The following is a 15,452-nucleotide window of genomic DNA, read 5'->3' as shown; positions in this document are numbered from 1 at the left end:
ATGAGATAAACCAGTGGACTGACGCATATAGGTGTTAAAGAATGCTCACACGCCAGCTGCATCCTCTGTCAACATACTGCAGGGCTTTGTCTCGTCACATGTCTAATTCACACAAATGAACACTAGTTCTATACTTTTGTACAGTACGTGTCTACATTTCAACCAAGGAGAGAAGGGGAAAAAAATCCAGTTTTTAATTGAATGAACAAATTGCTATTAAGTTAAATCAATATAATTGGAATGATCTTCTGATGCATAATTGAATGTCGTATTTGGACTGAGAACTTTGTAAAATAGCTCCGATACACCACTGTTTGTAGTAAAAACCTACAAAAAATTGTTCTATCACTCTAAGCCATCGTTTGGACATTGGCTGCCTGCCAGCAACGGGCTATGGTAATTATATGCCCTCATTAAAGAAAACATCACAAAGATAGATGAAAGCTATTAAGATAATTGTGAAGAGTATGGGGGATGAGTATAGTGGCTGAAGTTTTGTGACTAAGAAGATAGAGGCGTGTCCAAAATGGAGAAGTCAAGATTGGAAGAAATAAGGGGTAAACCTTTCAGTGCTCAAAACAATTGTGGGATTGAGTGAACACCACACTTAGGAAATAACCTTTTCCATTGACAAAAACAAACATTACATTATAAAATCTATTGCTATCTAGCTATTGCTATAGGTGCAATGCAACTGTTTTGGCTGCAGCTTGTGTATCTTGAGAGAAAGAAAATGCAGGTGAAACGCGCACTTTAAAATACATTTCCCATGTGGACAAATTGGCTCCACATAAAGTCTATTCACACTTGGTCGAAAGGCCCCAGCTGTGCTCACAGCCTAATTGAGGTGAACTCCAGTAGAGATCTTGCTGTGTCAGTAAGGCCTTAGACTACCAGGCTGTGACACTCCTCATCCAGAGTATACCCTGATGACTTCTGACAGCTGAGTGCTACACTATTGTCTTCCATCAGTAACACCTCCATGCCTTCAGCAGGACTAGAGCGCAGTCATGCAGCTGGTGAAGAAAGCTGGAATATAAAAGTGAATCGACCGACGTCCCCCACACAAATTCACAATGCTGCATATGCATAACACCATAGAAAAAAAACTACCTCCACATGCCCCCATATCACTCTATGTATATTGCGCCATGTGTACACCAACACCTATAAAAAACTGAACTGGATGAGTAAAATGTCAAACATTTCTGCTACTTAGCATACTGCAGTGTGACCATATCACATGTTTTGTCAAGAAGCAAAGCATACCATGACACTGTAAGTTGCAATAAAAGACACAAACACACGAATAGGCTAAACAAACGTGTTGAAGAGTGAAGCAAGGTTATGTTCAGCTCTCTGCCATAAGAGTGAATAACTTAACCATCCAAATCAATATTTCTGCTGAAGCGGTTGATATACTGTATGTGATACAAAATGAAATATAACTCCTACCAGTGTCTTTACCAATTGTCATTTCAAGTGTGTTTTATTAAACTCTCTTCAGTGATCTTGAAACCCTGAAAGAACTGTGTCACTGTAACACCAGGTGCCACTAAGCCATCTCTCAAACTAGATTACCAGGCACACTACCCATTTTGGAAAAACAAAAATATGCACCAAACCTTTGCACAGGGATGCCACAATGTAATTTCTTTTTAACATGATACAATGTGTTGGCTAATTTTGTGGCAAAACATTTTTTTTTAAATAAATCACTCATATACATGTTTTTCCTTATTTTTTATTTGCATTATCATACATTAGGTACAAATGAGACAATCAATTACAAGGTAAGTAGCTCATACTCATTGTAAAGGTTTCAGGCTGACAAGGGAAAAAAACAAACATACACCATTGCAAAATACAATATATTCTTTCGTTTACAGTCTATGTCGATATCTGCTGTAAGTAATTTATGTACAAGGACAGGGATGTTACAGGGCTGTTGAGATTATAACTGAACAAAGAGAGGAGATTCAGAGACAATGTTACTGTATGAGTTAAGAAATCGTTGATCCTGTGCTGTGTACCGCCAAAAAGATGGCAGATCACTTGAACTCTCTCATTTCACAGGCAACAGGAGACAAAGGGCTAACTACAAAGAATGAAGACACACAAAAAGATTCCCATAAAGCGAACAGCTACCTAATAGGACTATTGTAAGAAATGTCAATTGAAAAAAAAGATAAATTCTTTATGCCAGAAAGTTACATCATCCTTTTTCTTGCCATCATAAGCATTTAACTTAACACAAAAAGGTGAGGACATTAGATAGAATGTAAACAAAGCAAAAACACTAAAGACAAGGTTCAATTTGTCCCCTTTCCCATGGTGCATTAGGGAGCCCCAGTAGAGAGGAGGACAGGTTAAAATTGATGCCAACTGTGTTGAGTGAATTGCACAAGAAAAATCTACTGCTTTCCTGACCTGATGGAAATTAAAGGGTGACAGGAGGAGGACACTGTCAATAAGATGATGGATTAACTTGGCCCAGGCACTGAGGAAGGAGGGACTGGTAGAGGGAAGGAGGTGTACAAGAGTCCACAAGGGTGGGATGGTTCAATATGACCAGGCACAGGGTTGTCCTTCAAGTAAGCCTTTATCTTCTAACCTTTCATTTGTTTGTGTTCATTTCTCTCCCTCAACATCATCCTTTCCTATTGTCGATACATACTGTATATCAATGAGCTCACTTAATCATTCAGTCATTAATAGGCACAGGGAGGTTAAGGTAAAGCAGGCAGACACAGGAGGATGAGTCAAGTCTTAAGTTTCATGACTGTAAATGTTAGTGGCGTCAGTCAACAAAAAAAGACCGGGTGATGGATCTTTCAGGTGAACAAAGAGTGCTGAGTTTTGCTTTTCCTTTTCTTCACATTGCTTTGCGAGATGTTTCTAAAACACTTACATGGCGTAAAACTAATTAAAGAGTAGAGTAACTTAACTAGGCTATACTGTAAAATTAATTCAAGGCAGGGACCACCAGACACAAAAAAAAAGTAATGGACCTACTTGTTGAAAGATTATTCTCACCATGCAGCAGTGGTGACATAACTAATGAACGCCTCAGTTGCACCATCGTGAATGTTGCGTGAGAAGCTCTGATTGAACTAGGGCACAGGGTACCCATAGAACTTCAAATGTCGTGCAGTACATGGCCTGGCTTGCCGGCAAAAAAACAGAGCTCAAGATGCTTACGGACAAAGGAACCATAATCAGGGCCATTGCAGGGTTCGAGGACTTCCCATGACACCATCTCAATGATGTTATCCTACCCATCACAGGAGTTAATGAGCTTGGGAATGTGTCCGGGTTTAAGGATCAAACAGATCCCTTCAAACCTGAATGTGCTTTAGGAAGATGTCAAACCATTATGACATGTAGAATTCAAAAGACAATATTCCAGTGTCCTGATCTACATTGCCTCTCTTATCCCCAGAAGCATTGCTTTGAAGCTCGAGTACTCAATCACTTCCTCCTTCTAGATGACATTCAGAAGAGTCTACACATTCACCACACCTTCTGCCTACTCCTACATGCAAAATCACCTCCCAAAGTTGCTTCAGGAAAAGTTTAACCGTTGAATACTTACAGGTTATTCTGAAACCATAATCCATGCTGTTAACAAAAGGGAGTAACATACCTTACTCCATGGGCCACCTTCCTGCTGCTTCACAATAAGCTTCAAATATAAATATGAATCCTGACCATATGCCAACTGACCGATGGGAGTGTTCACTGCTCGGGAAGAGATTCTCACACCTTAGGTCAAGGACGGTTTGTATATCATTACATCCCGCAAACCAGCCACTTCTTTTTTCAAGAGGAATCGTGGGAAAATGATGAGTTCTGGACCAAGTGCATTAGAGCAGATGATAAGGATCGTAAACTGGCTTCCAATTGGTTTACCTTGGAAAAGCACATGAACTGAATGACACCTGATGAGGTGATTGATATCATCAGCACTAGCAAGCTCTTTGGCTTCACAGGGATTGACGAGAGTGGAATGAAAAAGCTATACGAGGCCAAAATCAAGCTAGATAGAAAATCTCTGACTCAATGTGGTGTAAGATTGAGAAAAATCAAGAGTTTGACGCGTAGGTATCCCATGCAGAGCTGCTCAAGGATAAAGCCCTGAGCCCAATGTAATCTCAATATGATGGATCGGAACAACTTAGTCACCCCATACTGAGGTGCAAGTTAGGCTCAGACAAGGGAACAACGGTTGCTGAGTAAACTCTAAGTATGTACAAGAGATATTTTGTCTCACTTCTGTGAAACACAGTGGATGTATAATCAAATGATCCACAAGTTGAAATGTTTTTCAGAGACAAGCCCAAGGCTAGAAGACAGGCAATAAAATCTAGGATTGCAGTGGCATTGTAAACTGCACTAACACAATGTGCACTGGTATACCCCTGGCATAGCATGCTACTGTATGTGTTATGTGGCCAAAAGAGTGCACAGCAGGTGTGGCTTTGGGCAGGTCTGAGGGTTAGTCTGAGCCTACACAGGTGGAAGCTGAGCGAGAGAGTCATATCCATGTGACTACAGCTAGTGCAACGCTGCTATTGTCTTGGGTTCTGGTGTTTTCCAGGTTTGGCACAAGCAAAAGGTTATACTATAGGACAACACGTTGGAGAGCACAAAAAAAATAGAAAATATTACAAATAATTGTAATAGTTCCTACCTATATCAGTCAGATATGAGTTTTTTATGTGATATATTCTTTGAAACAATCCTGAATTTCTTAAGCGGAAGTTACAGAAATAAAACAGACAATACTGACAGCAACTGACAACAAAAATACAATTAAAAACACAAATGTGACAACAACACAACATTAAGATAATAACATAAACCTCATTCATGAGACACCAGAGAGCAAGTGGTCCCACGATTCTAGCAAAGAGTAGAGCTTCTGAGCCACAACTCACTACAGATCTGGATGTGTTCCACATCGCCCTAAGTAGATGGAGGCAAAAGATCCAGGGAACATAATGTATAGTATATACTATATATCAAGCTTGTACAGAAAAGAGCACTGTTCTAGAACTAGGGGTCATAGGTAATGCATGTCTATGCTATGTTCTTTCTGCATTCTTTTGGCAAGACCACAGTTGTTCCTCATGCTTGCTTTCACACGTAGTTTACAAATCTGGCAGAGCATTAGGACCTTGTTGTTTCATTACTTTATATCTGTAACTTGACTGTGATTTGTGAGCAGTAAAGTTACAAAATGTTGCATTTACCTCTTAAAGAGTGTAGCTGGTCTAAGATCAGCACTCATAAGTTAAAGGGATGTGGTGTGTAATGGACACATTGACCCATTTATACCTATGCTTACTGTTACTCGATGTTGTTTTGTGCCACCAACAGAGCCTTCAAAGGAGCTTTGCTGGCCAATTTTTGTCATGAAGGATGAAACTGGTTTAAACATTCATGTCAAAAAGGGGTCACTCTTACCTTTAAAGTAAGATATTGGGTTGAGCGTCACTTTGAGGTGGAAACTCTTAGGGGTTCAATAGTTTGTAGGATGCAGCGTTTAGCAGATTGCGTGCATGGTTGATGCCTACCAACAGCATGCAGATACAAAAGGACAGTCAGAAACACATCCTATTAAAAAACTATTTGTATTTAAAATCACTGAATAGGAATAAAAAAAAATTAAGGATGTGATAAATATGCCAAAACAAGTAAAACAGATATATATCACAACTTGCTTAATCTGGACTCGTTAAATACATCCAGCCGTTACAAAGTTGATCTGTACTGGGTACTTTCTTAGTGCTTTAGTTTTTTACACATACAAATATTGGTTTATATAATTAATGTAATAAAAGCACATTCAGGTGTTGGTATAAAACTTGATATACTCTCTTTAAATAACTCATGATTATTTACAAAGGAGTTGTGCACTGCTATTAGATACATTAAAGTGTTGATCCAATGAAAAAATATGTATGAAATCACAAAAGAATCTATTCTTAAAGACATTGAAAATATATAAAGGGATGCATAAAAGCGATTTAACCAGTAATGAATGTGTTGTCATGCTCCTGATGAAAGGTCAGTTTTTTCTCAGGACATCAAAGCATTGTCAGAAGAAATGCTCCTTTTGATTTGCAACTGTTTTTGTGCTAGAATTAATTAAACTAATGTATTTTTGCTGCGCTTGAGGTCATGATACTTAATACAATATAACATTGCATGGTTATTACACAATGACATAATGTTATATTCCTAAAACAAACAAACAGTTTATCCATGTCTTTAACATTTCTGTTAAGACATTAATAACCAATGGGAAGCTTTGCTGTTACGGGCATAGCATGGGACATAGATGGTGGTAAACACTGACTTGTGTTGCAACATGACAAAGAGTAGATGTTTAAGGTTTGATTTTTTCTTTTGCAAGGTCTGAATAAGAATGCTCTGCCACAGCCCACAAACTAAACCGATTACTGTGTGTCCACAAAACTACTAACAAGGGAGGTACACAATCTGCAGCTCAGGTAAGTGCTAGAAAAAAATAGGGTGTGTGAATTATTATTTCTAAAAGCAGGTAAAATAGGACGCTAACAGTTCAGCTAAGTTAACTTTTGACAAATTTGAACCAACCGTGACACACTTTCATGCCTATGTGTCTCACATGCATGCGTTTTTACAGGCTGCATATTATTGAATCACATAACTGTTCATTCTTTAGTTGATATGCTACACAGACTGGAAGTTTAGACTGGCTAGAATCACATTGTACTAAAATAGAATTTTAAACCATCGCCATAAAATCAAAGGGTGAGGAAAACTGTAAACATGAGACAGGAAACATTGAATCACAACGCGTTGTTTCAACGCCTGCACCACCTGTCATATTTGGCTGTAGTATCTACACTGCCTTATATGTGTTTGTTAGGCCATCACATCATATTTATGTTGAGATTACTATCCATATATAACCAAAACGTAATCCATTTACTAGATTTGAAGACCAACATGTTTATCTTTTTAGATTTATAAGCATGAACAGTTGCACAGCCATTTTTTCCAGAATTACTTATTTCATGCCTTAAATGGCCCATTAATATTACCTTGCTTATCGATATACAGGTATATCATGATTTATTCTCTCAATTTCATCATATACTGTATAGATACATGAAGCCTGACACTCTTCTGTCTCATTGCCTCTAGTTAGGGTTAAACTTTCAATACAAAAGAGGCCTCCTTGTCTGGGGTACATGCTCATCATTAAACTAAATGAAATTATTTCTTGTGATGGCCAAGAACCAATTTCATCTTTTCATTTTAAAAATCAGGAAAGCGGCGAAGAGAGAAATACATAAAGGTTTTACAGCGGGCCTTAATCAAGTGGTCAGGTGTTGGGTTTGGCGGATGGTTTAAGAGGGTAGAGTGAGTGGGGAGGTTCTTCAGCGAGGCTTCCCCATCCTTCTCATAGGCTGATTGTGAGCACCGGGTTTACAAACTGTGGGTTGATGAAAGAGAACCCTGCAAACTCGGCCTGGTCGATGTTGGCGATGACCAGCTCATCTGGTGGTGTGAGCTGGGGCTGGGTGCGCGTGAAGAACTTGTCAAAGTTCTCTGCTGCCTTGCCGCCCTGTAGAAAACACAGACAGAAGAAGGATAATCTTTAGACGCAATGTAATGTCAAATAATATGAGGGCTTACAAGCAGACTGACAAAACAGAACCGACATTAGAACATCTGGAACACTGGCTGAAGTGTGAAGGCATGGCAAATCAAGTCATGTGACATTCAGCAGAATTTGTTTCCAACTACCTGTAGCTTTTTTCACGAATTAGCCAAAAGCAGAGCACACACATTATCACCAATCACTGTAGTTCTTCAAATTACAAAATAAAATCCCATTGGGCTGGGCAATTAGACAATGTGCATGGACACTTCCAACAAGCAACATTTGTGCATTGTGCATCTTCATCCTGCCCACTGGCCTAAATAAAAAGAGAACATTTCCCACACCTGAACCCTCACTTTTCACGCTGCTATACGCAGTAGGAAGTTAACAACATCAGATTACATGCTCTACATCTCATTCACTCCAATCACAATGCACCCTGCTGAATACCAAAGCAACATTGCCACAGCTGTGGAACAGCAAATCATTTTTTTGGTAAACAAGGCCCAGGATTGATTATTTCAGAGAAAATGGTGTTAGGACCTATTAAATATGTGACAAGGCACACTGTGTTGGCTTTGAACTCATAACTCGCTGTGATGCGGCTCCGTTATCTTGGCTCAGACACGGTATGCATGTACTTTTGTGCCTACGACCCTTGGCTGTCAATGTTAAATATCTTACAGAAGAATAAAATGATTCCTTGTGCGAAAATAGCAACAGCATCAATGTGCAACACGGTCACAAAATGGTTAATTAGTGTGTTCATAAGAAGGAGGTAAGCTGACAGTGTTTAATAGAGGACATCAAAAAGTGTTCTCATGTTTAATGAAAAAAACCTAGTTGCATTAAACTCAAAAGGCTGTAGCGACTGCAAAGGAAACCAAACATCACATCATAGATTCAGGTGCCACCCACAAACTGTATTAAGCATTGCAGATATAAGATATTGAAAAATAATATTTTCCACAGGTAATTACAACGTAACTAATTAATTTTCCCTTTCTGTGTTATAATTGTTGCTTACTCAAGAAACTTAAACGAGAATGGCAGGCTTTGAGCATTCGGATTCAGACAGTAATTTAAAAAAAACAATCTCGCCAAAATAAGTTAGAGCTAAGCTCATAGTTATTTTACATATTTGTAGAGGAAGCACTGCTATAAGCAAAGCCCTCTTGGTATCTATGATTTGTTTTGGAACAAAGTGTGAAAAGGAAGACATTTTTATAAATGCACCATTGCTTTATTTTCCAATCCCTTACTAAATGAATTATTCATATTTGACTCAAAAAACCCAAACTGTGGCCTGGCTGTGAAGCCCCTGACTGACCTCTGACCAACTGGTCTCATCCACTGTTGCCCTACATTCTCAGACTAGACATCATATATATGTGTTTGTATTTGTGTTTTTTGTAAGCTTCTATGTGTGTACCAGCTACTGCTTGTCTTTTTATGTTGAATGAATGTCTGTTTTTGTATAAAGATACAGCCATTTCTATTCTTATTTTCTTGTAATTTGTTATTAATAAGGAAGGCCAAACTACATGTGTCTGGTGATTGATTTAATTTTATTCCAGACACAGAGAAAAACGGTCCATAATACAATACAAAAACAGTAAAAAGACAAACAACAATGGTGATTGAATGGGAGTGAACACAGTTGAACATTAATAGACCTTGAGACGCAGACATTAGAAGGGGGTATTTTTGTGAAGTTCCTTTTAAGATGTCTAGTCAAAAGAAAAGTCACGTCAAGCAACTACCCTCCTGTCATAGGGGACAAAAGGCAGGACACAAAACTCAAGATAGGGAGGAAATGTGGCTCTAGTGTGTGTGTGTGTGTGTTTGTGTGTGTGTGTGTGTGTGTGTGTGTGTGTGTGTGTGTGTGTGTGTGTGTGTGTGTGTGTGAATGTTACCTAACGGGTAATCGCCAGCAACCTTCAATTGCTGTGTTTTCTGTACACTTGTCTCCTTCTATCCATCACTTTTCATCAGTTGCTCAAGCTAAGCAAAGCATTTTTTTCATGTTGACCTCCAACCACATTGCCAGCACCACAATGTCTCTGGATCTCAAGACACTCACTCCTTGTGACACTGCAGGTCTTTGCTGTTGAGTGATATTTCTACCAGTTTGTACACAAAGCATATGTGGGAGCAAGCTGCAGCTGCCAAACTTTTTTTTCAACACCTCCCTGGAACAGACTACGGTCCCACCATGCCTCAAAGCAGCCACCATTGTTCCTGTTCCAAAAAAATCCACCATAGGCCGCCTAAACGACTACAGACCAGTGGCACTAACATCTGTTGTCATGAAGTGCTTTCGAGAAGCTCGTCCTCCACCACCTTCAGTCCTGCATCCCTAAAAACTTTGACCAGCTTCAGTTTGCTTATAAAGCAAACAGGTCGACAGCTGATGCAATCGCCACTGTCCACCACACTGCAGCGAGTCACCTGGAGAAACAGGGGAATTATGTCAGGATGCTTTTTGTGGACTTTAGTTTGGCGTTTAATACGATCTTGCCGAACATTCTCATCAGGAAGCTGACTGACCTGGATTTCCCTGCCCCCACCTGTGACTGGATTTACAGCTTCCTGACGGACCGTCCACAGACAGTGAGGATGGGAACACAAACATCTTCCACCCTGACACTCAGCACGGGCTCCCCTCAGGGCTGTGTGCTGAGCCCCTTCCTGTATTCTCTCTACACACATGACTGCATCCCGGCCCATCACTCAAATGTCATAGTCAAATTTGCGGATGATCTCCAACGGTGACGAGTCAGCGTACAGGGAGGAAGTCCAGAGGCTCACAGCCTGGTGTTCAGCTAATAAGCTCTTGCTGAACACCAGCAAAACCAAGAGGATGTTGTTCGACTGGAGCAGGACGAGAGGTGACCTCGCCCCACTGCAGATAGACGGGGTCGGCGTGGAGAGGGTCTCCTCCTTTAAGTTTCTGGGGGTGCAAGTCAGTAAGGACCTAACCTGGCACACCAACACGGCTGCGGTGGTTGGTAAGGCTCAGCAGAGGCTTTATTTTCTAAGACTGCTGAGAAAATGCCAGGTGGAGACAAAGCTGCTGCAGACCTTCTACCACTCTGTCGTTGAAAGTGTACTTGTGTATGGCATTACAGTGTGCTACGCAAATTGCACAGTCAAAGAGAGGAAAAGCCTGCAGGGGGTTATCAAGACAGCAGGAAAAATTGACCCTGGAGGACATTGTAACCTCCCGTGGACTAAATAGGGCAAGGAGCCTCATGGCTGACCCGTCCCACCCCGGCCACAGCCGTTTCCAACTCCTCCCTTCGGGTAGGAGATAAAGGTCACTTGGGAGCCGGACAAACAGGCTGAGGAATACCTTTTACCCCTGGGCTATTTGGCTACTAAATGCCTGATCCCCCCACCCCCCCCCCCCCCCTACTGGACACAAGAAATCCTATACTGTATTTTTTCTTTTTCTTTTTAAAGAGACTCATATTTTTATTAGCATAGTTATTAACTTAGTGTTGCCTATTGTTGTTGTCTGTGTTTGTGTTTGCATGTTGCACTGCTCTAATTTGCACTGTGGGTGGTGAGCACCACCCTAATTTCGTTGTACTGTTTTGCACAATGACAATAAAGTCTGAAATCTGACATCTGAAATCTGACAGTGCCCAGTCCAAGACCTTGAAGAGAAATGATCATAGCACCAAACACTTGATTTATCTCTAAGAAAAATCCAGCTCAAAATATAAGAACAAAAAGGAGCAAATTAGGTTATGAACCACGGCCGTATCAACATGTGCACCGCCGCCTTTGTGTCATTTCCAGAAACGTAATCTTGCCATTTAGAAAAAGTGCAGGGTTTCTCACTGTGTGATTCAGCCAACCCTTACGGGGCCGAAGCTTGTATGTTGTTGATACGTCCTCCCATACACAGCGACACAGTGTCCTCATACATCGTTTTTTGACCCACTTTCTCTCATCTTTAATCTCCCTACCTCTCTCTGTCTCCCTGAAAAACTACTGGACATGCACACGCCTAAGCACTGAAGCATATTAAAGGAACATTCAGCTACTTAGTATGGTAAATGAGCCCCTGCACGCATTAAGAGTTGTCACTCTCTCTCTCGCTTCCGCTCTCTCTCTCTCTCTCTTGCTCTCTCTCTCTCTCTCTGCATAGCACATTCAAGAAATAGGGAAGTGCATAACATCACGTGATTAATGGTAATTCAATAAAGGGTCATTCATGAAACTGAATGTTTTCAACACTGCATTTGTTGAGATTATATGGTAAAAGTTTTAGGAAATACCAATTATTTTGACCCCACATTTGGTGTCAAAATAAATACATACACAAACAAACAAACAGAAAATGCTCCCTATTTTGTCCCAAGAGCTGAGAAGGGAAGGGCAGACCTGCTCAGTCAAGTGGCAACAATCTGTGCCTCATTTTCTTACAGCTACAGTGAGTCACAAATCATCCATATTGCCCTCGTTTTCTGTGTGTGAGTGTGTGTGATTATGTATCCCAGAAGGCCTGCACATCCCTTCCCCTAACACTGTTCCAAGACTTCTGTGCGGTGACTATGTCCTCCTACTCTGTCTTGCACTGCCTGCCTCCGTTCATTCACTGCTCCCATCGTGATCAATCAGCAGCTGCCCATTTGACCCACTTCCTCCATCCCTCCCTCCCAGCTCCCTTATCAGACGGCCGGCCATCCACAAGTGGGTGAAAAACTTGTGGTCATCAAGTGTGTTGTAACCCCAAGAAATTAGTTTCATACCAATGCTGCTCGCTGGATGTAGCTGGCATTTTAAGTATGCCCTTGAACTATATGCACTTTAAATATGGACAAACACTAACTGAGCCATGCCCTTACACTTATTCTACCACACAGACTGTGTTGTATGCGTCGAGAGCCAATAGATACAGATGATTTGAATCCCTCAGCCGGGTGCAGCAGGGGTAGTGATTGCAATTCCATAGCTGTCACAGGTGGATGGAGTGAGATTGAGCAGGGATAGATGCACAAGGAGGAAGGAAATAGGAGGAGTGGATAAGAGAGGCTGGGTTAGACCTGGTTAGGGGTGAGAGGGAGCTGGGTAAACAATAGCTATTTGGTGTTAATAACATGATGGATATCATTCTAGGGTAGATAACAGTGCTTACATGTTTCCACCTTTCTCATCCTTTAACCTTTTTGTGCATCTAAAAAAAACCCATGCAAGCATGCACTGTGCAAAGGAAATGCACGTTTGCATGCACCCAACTCCTTGCTTGCATCTAAGTATAGGAGCTTTCTTATTATCTCCGTTATCGATCACCCCCCACCCCTCCCCCCACTCATATGTTGAGCCAATGGAATCAGAGACAAGGCATGCATACAAGGAAATCTTCCTCCCCCGCTTTTCTCAATCTCTGTTATCCTTCACTTTGTTCAACCTTCCCACACACACACACACACACACACACACACACACACACACACACACACACACACACACACACACACACACACACACACACACACACACACACACACACACACACACACACACACACACACACACACACACACACACACACACACACACACACACACACACACACACACACACACACACAGGCACAAAGCACACACGGCATTCCCAGGACACCCAGTACATCCACTTAGCAGGAGACTGCATTGAAAATCAGGTCAGGATTCACCTTATTAGAGGAACTGAAGCCCTTGAGGGTTGAGACACAAGAGAACTACAATGTTTAAGATAAATGTGGAAGAGGGACACACACACACACACACACACACACACACACACACACACACACACACACACACACACACACACACACACACACAAATAAACATACGAATACACACAAGACACAGAAAGAACTACTTCAATACAGTTGCCTGTTGAATTTTTTCAGTGTGTGTGTGTGTGTGTGTGTGTGTGTGTGTGTGTGTGTGTGTGTGTGTGTGTGTGTGTGTGTGCGTGTGCGTGTGTGTGTGTGCGTGCGTGTCTATATATAGGAGAATGCTAAAAGCTGATAAAAGGACACAGGCAGAAAGTGTGTGTGGGCTCCACATGATCATGTGTAATCTCCAGGGATTTCAAATTGACTCCATACTATGCAGCAAAATGTGAGCTTTATCAGATATGCATTCATAAGAAATGGATGTTACATTAATTATACATTGAGTTCAGAGGCTTTCAAATTACTTATGGCCCATATAGCACATGCTATAAGTAGCCTATGGCTGCAGCTGTGTTTTGCCTATACAGTACAAGTAAGTCAAGACTGACTTTAGTCTATGTGTAATGCAATGATTCTGTTTATTGAGAAAAAAATAAAGAAATAGGTAATTGTCAATTACCTATTTCTTTATTTTTACTAGACCATATAATGTTCTAAGAAATCAATATAATGCTGGTGTAATGGGGACCCTGGTCTGGACTACACCAATGGTATGACTTTCTTCTGGTTTCTTAAACATGCATTCCAGCCATCAAATAGGAATGTTACGAGGGATTGCAGGAAATTACATCAAGGAAGTCTCTCGAACTGAAGTATCCTTTGTAATTCAGTCACCTACTGTAATAAAATAGGCCTCATTTGTAGTATATAAAAACACATTTGAAAGCCAACTTTGGTGTGTATGTGTGATGCTTATGTCTGGAAGTTTATATTAATAACTAATGACGATACGTTTTTCAAAGGGCCTGAGGGCAATTTGTTGTAGTTCAAAATATGTGTGCTGTACTTAAATCATTATAGTCTGAATTATGCTCTCTCTACTTTGTTGCATGTCCTCTGCTGAATTTTTTCGACTCATTCCTCTTTCAACTCCAACTTTATACTCAAAACAGGTAGCGATTTCAAAGTCCATGTGTGAAAGGATGACTTGTGTAAAAGTACAACTGGTGGAAAAGGAACATTTCTACCAAAATCTAAAATCTCTTGGTGTTTCTAAAATCTGCTATATTGGTAGCTGACTGATAAAAGAAAAATGTTCAAAACCCTGCCCTTACTGAAACAGTTTGTAGCAACGCAATACATCATAAAGACAGTGTGTGTGTGTGAGTGTTTGTTTGTGGCTACTATAAGTGTTTGAAAAACATCTGAGCAGATCAGACTTAGGGATGAGCTTTTAGTGCGGATGAATCAAAAGAATGCAAAAACGGCCTCGGACCTCAGGGGGTTAGAGCCCTTACAGTCAAACCAAGGACCTGTGTTTACACATTGTATAACTGTAAATAGCTACATTATGCATCACCTGTTTTATTCGATTTGAACATTTGTTTAGTTAACATATTGCACACACTGTATGTGCCACTTTCATCACCTGAGAATATAAATCCAATCTGCAGTCAATTCTCAAAACAGTGAAAATGTACCGTGTTCAAGGATAGTAAGTACATGAGCTTTGACTAGTAATTGACTAATTGACTAGTCATTTGTCTTGTAGTGATGGGCACGCCTTTTTGTTTGTGTAGATGCATGCAGTTAAAACAGGGGCATTCATTAATTTGTGTGTTTATACTAAGTTGAATGCATGTGCATTTGATAAACAGGGGTCTGAGAGGTGGTAATAAATCAATTCAAATTTGACATCAATAAGCCATAAACGCAGTAGACATGTAGACATAGTGTTAAGAGTAGCTTTCAACACTGTGTTTAAGATTGTTAATTGAATAAAAATGAGGATGTTGGATGGCACAAATCAGGCAGAGAAAATTCAAATTACTGTGCAGTTTCACCACTACCATTGTGCAAATATTACCAAATATACCGGACCGAATAGTTGTA

General features: G+C 40.5%; 1 protein-coding gene across 1 annotated transcript in view; it reads right to left on the bottom strand.

The window, feature by feature from the left end:
- Window positions 1-1,745: 1,745 nt before the first annotated feature.
- prkcaa (protein kinase C, alpha, a) overlaps window positions 1,746-15,452 on the bottom strand; it is a 136,651-nt gene continuing 122,944 nt past the window's right edge. The window contains exon 17 of the mRNA XM_080030056.1: window positions 1,746-7,621. Coding sequence (XP_079886182.1) covers window positions 7,457-7,621 — 165 coding nt within the window. The 3' untranslated portion in view covers window positions 1,746-7,456. The remainder of the gene's footprint in view (window positions 7,622-15,452) is intronic.

Source organism: Ammodytes marinus, assembly GCF_949987685.1.
Source record: "Ammodytes marinus genome assembly, chromosome: 6".
NCBI classification, from domain to species: domain Eukaryota; kingdom Metazoa; phylum Chordata; class Actinopteri; order Uranoscopiformes; family Ammodytidae; genus Ammodytes; species Ammodytes marinus.
This window is presented reverse-complemented; position numbering and strand designations above follow the sequence as displayed.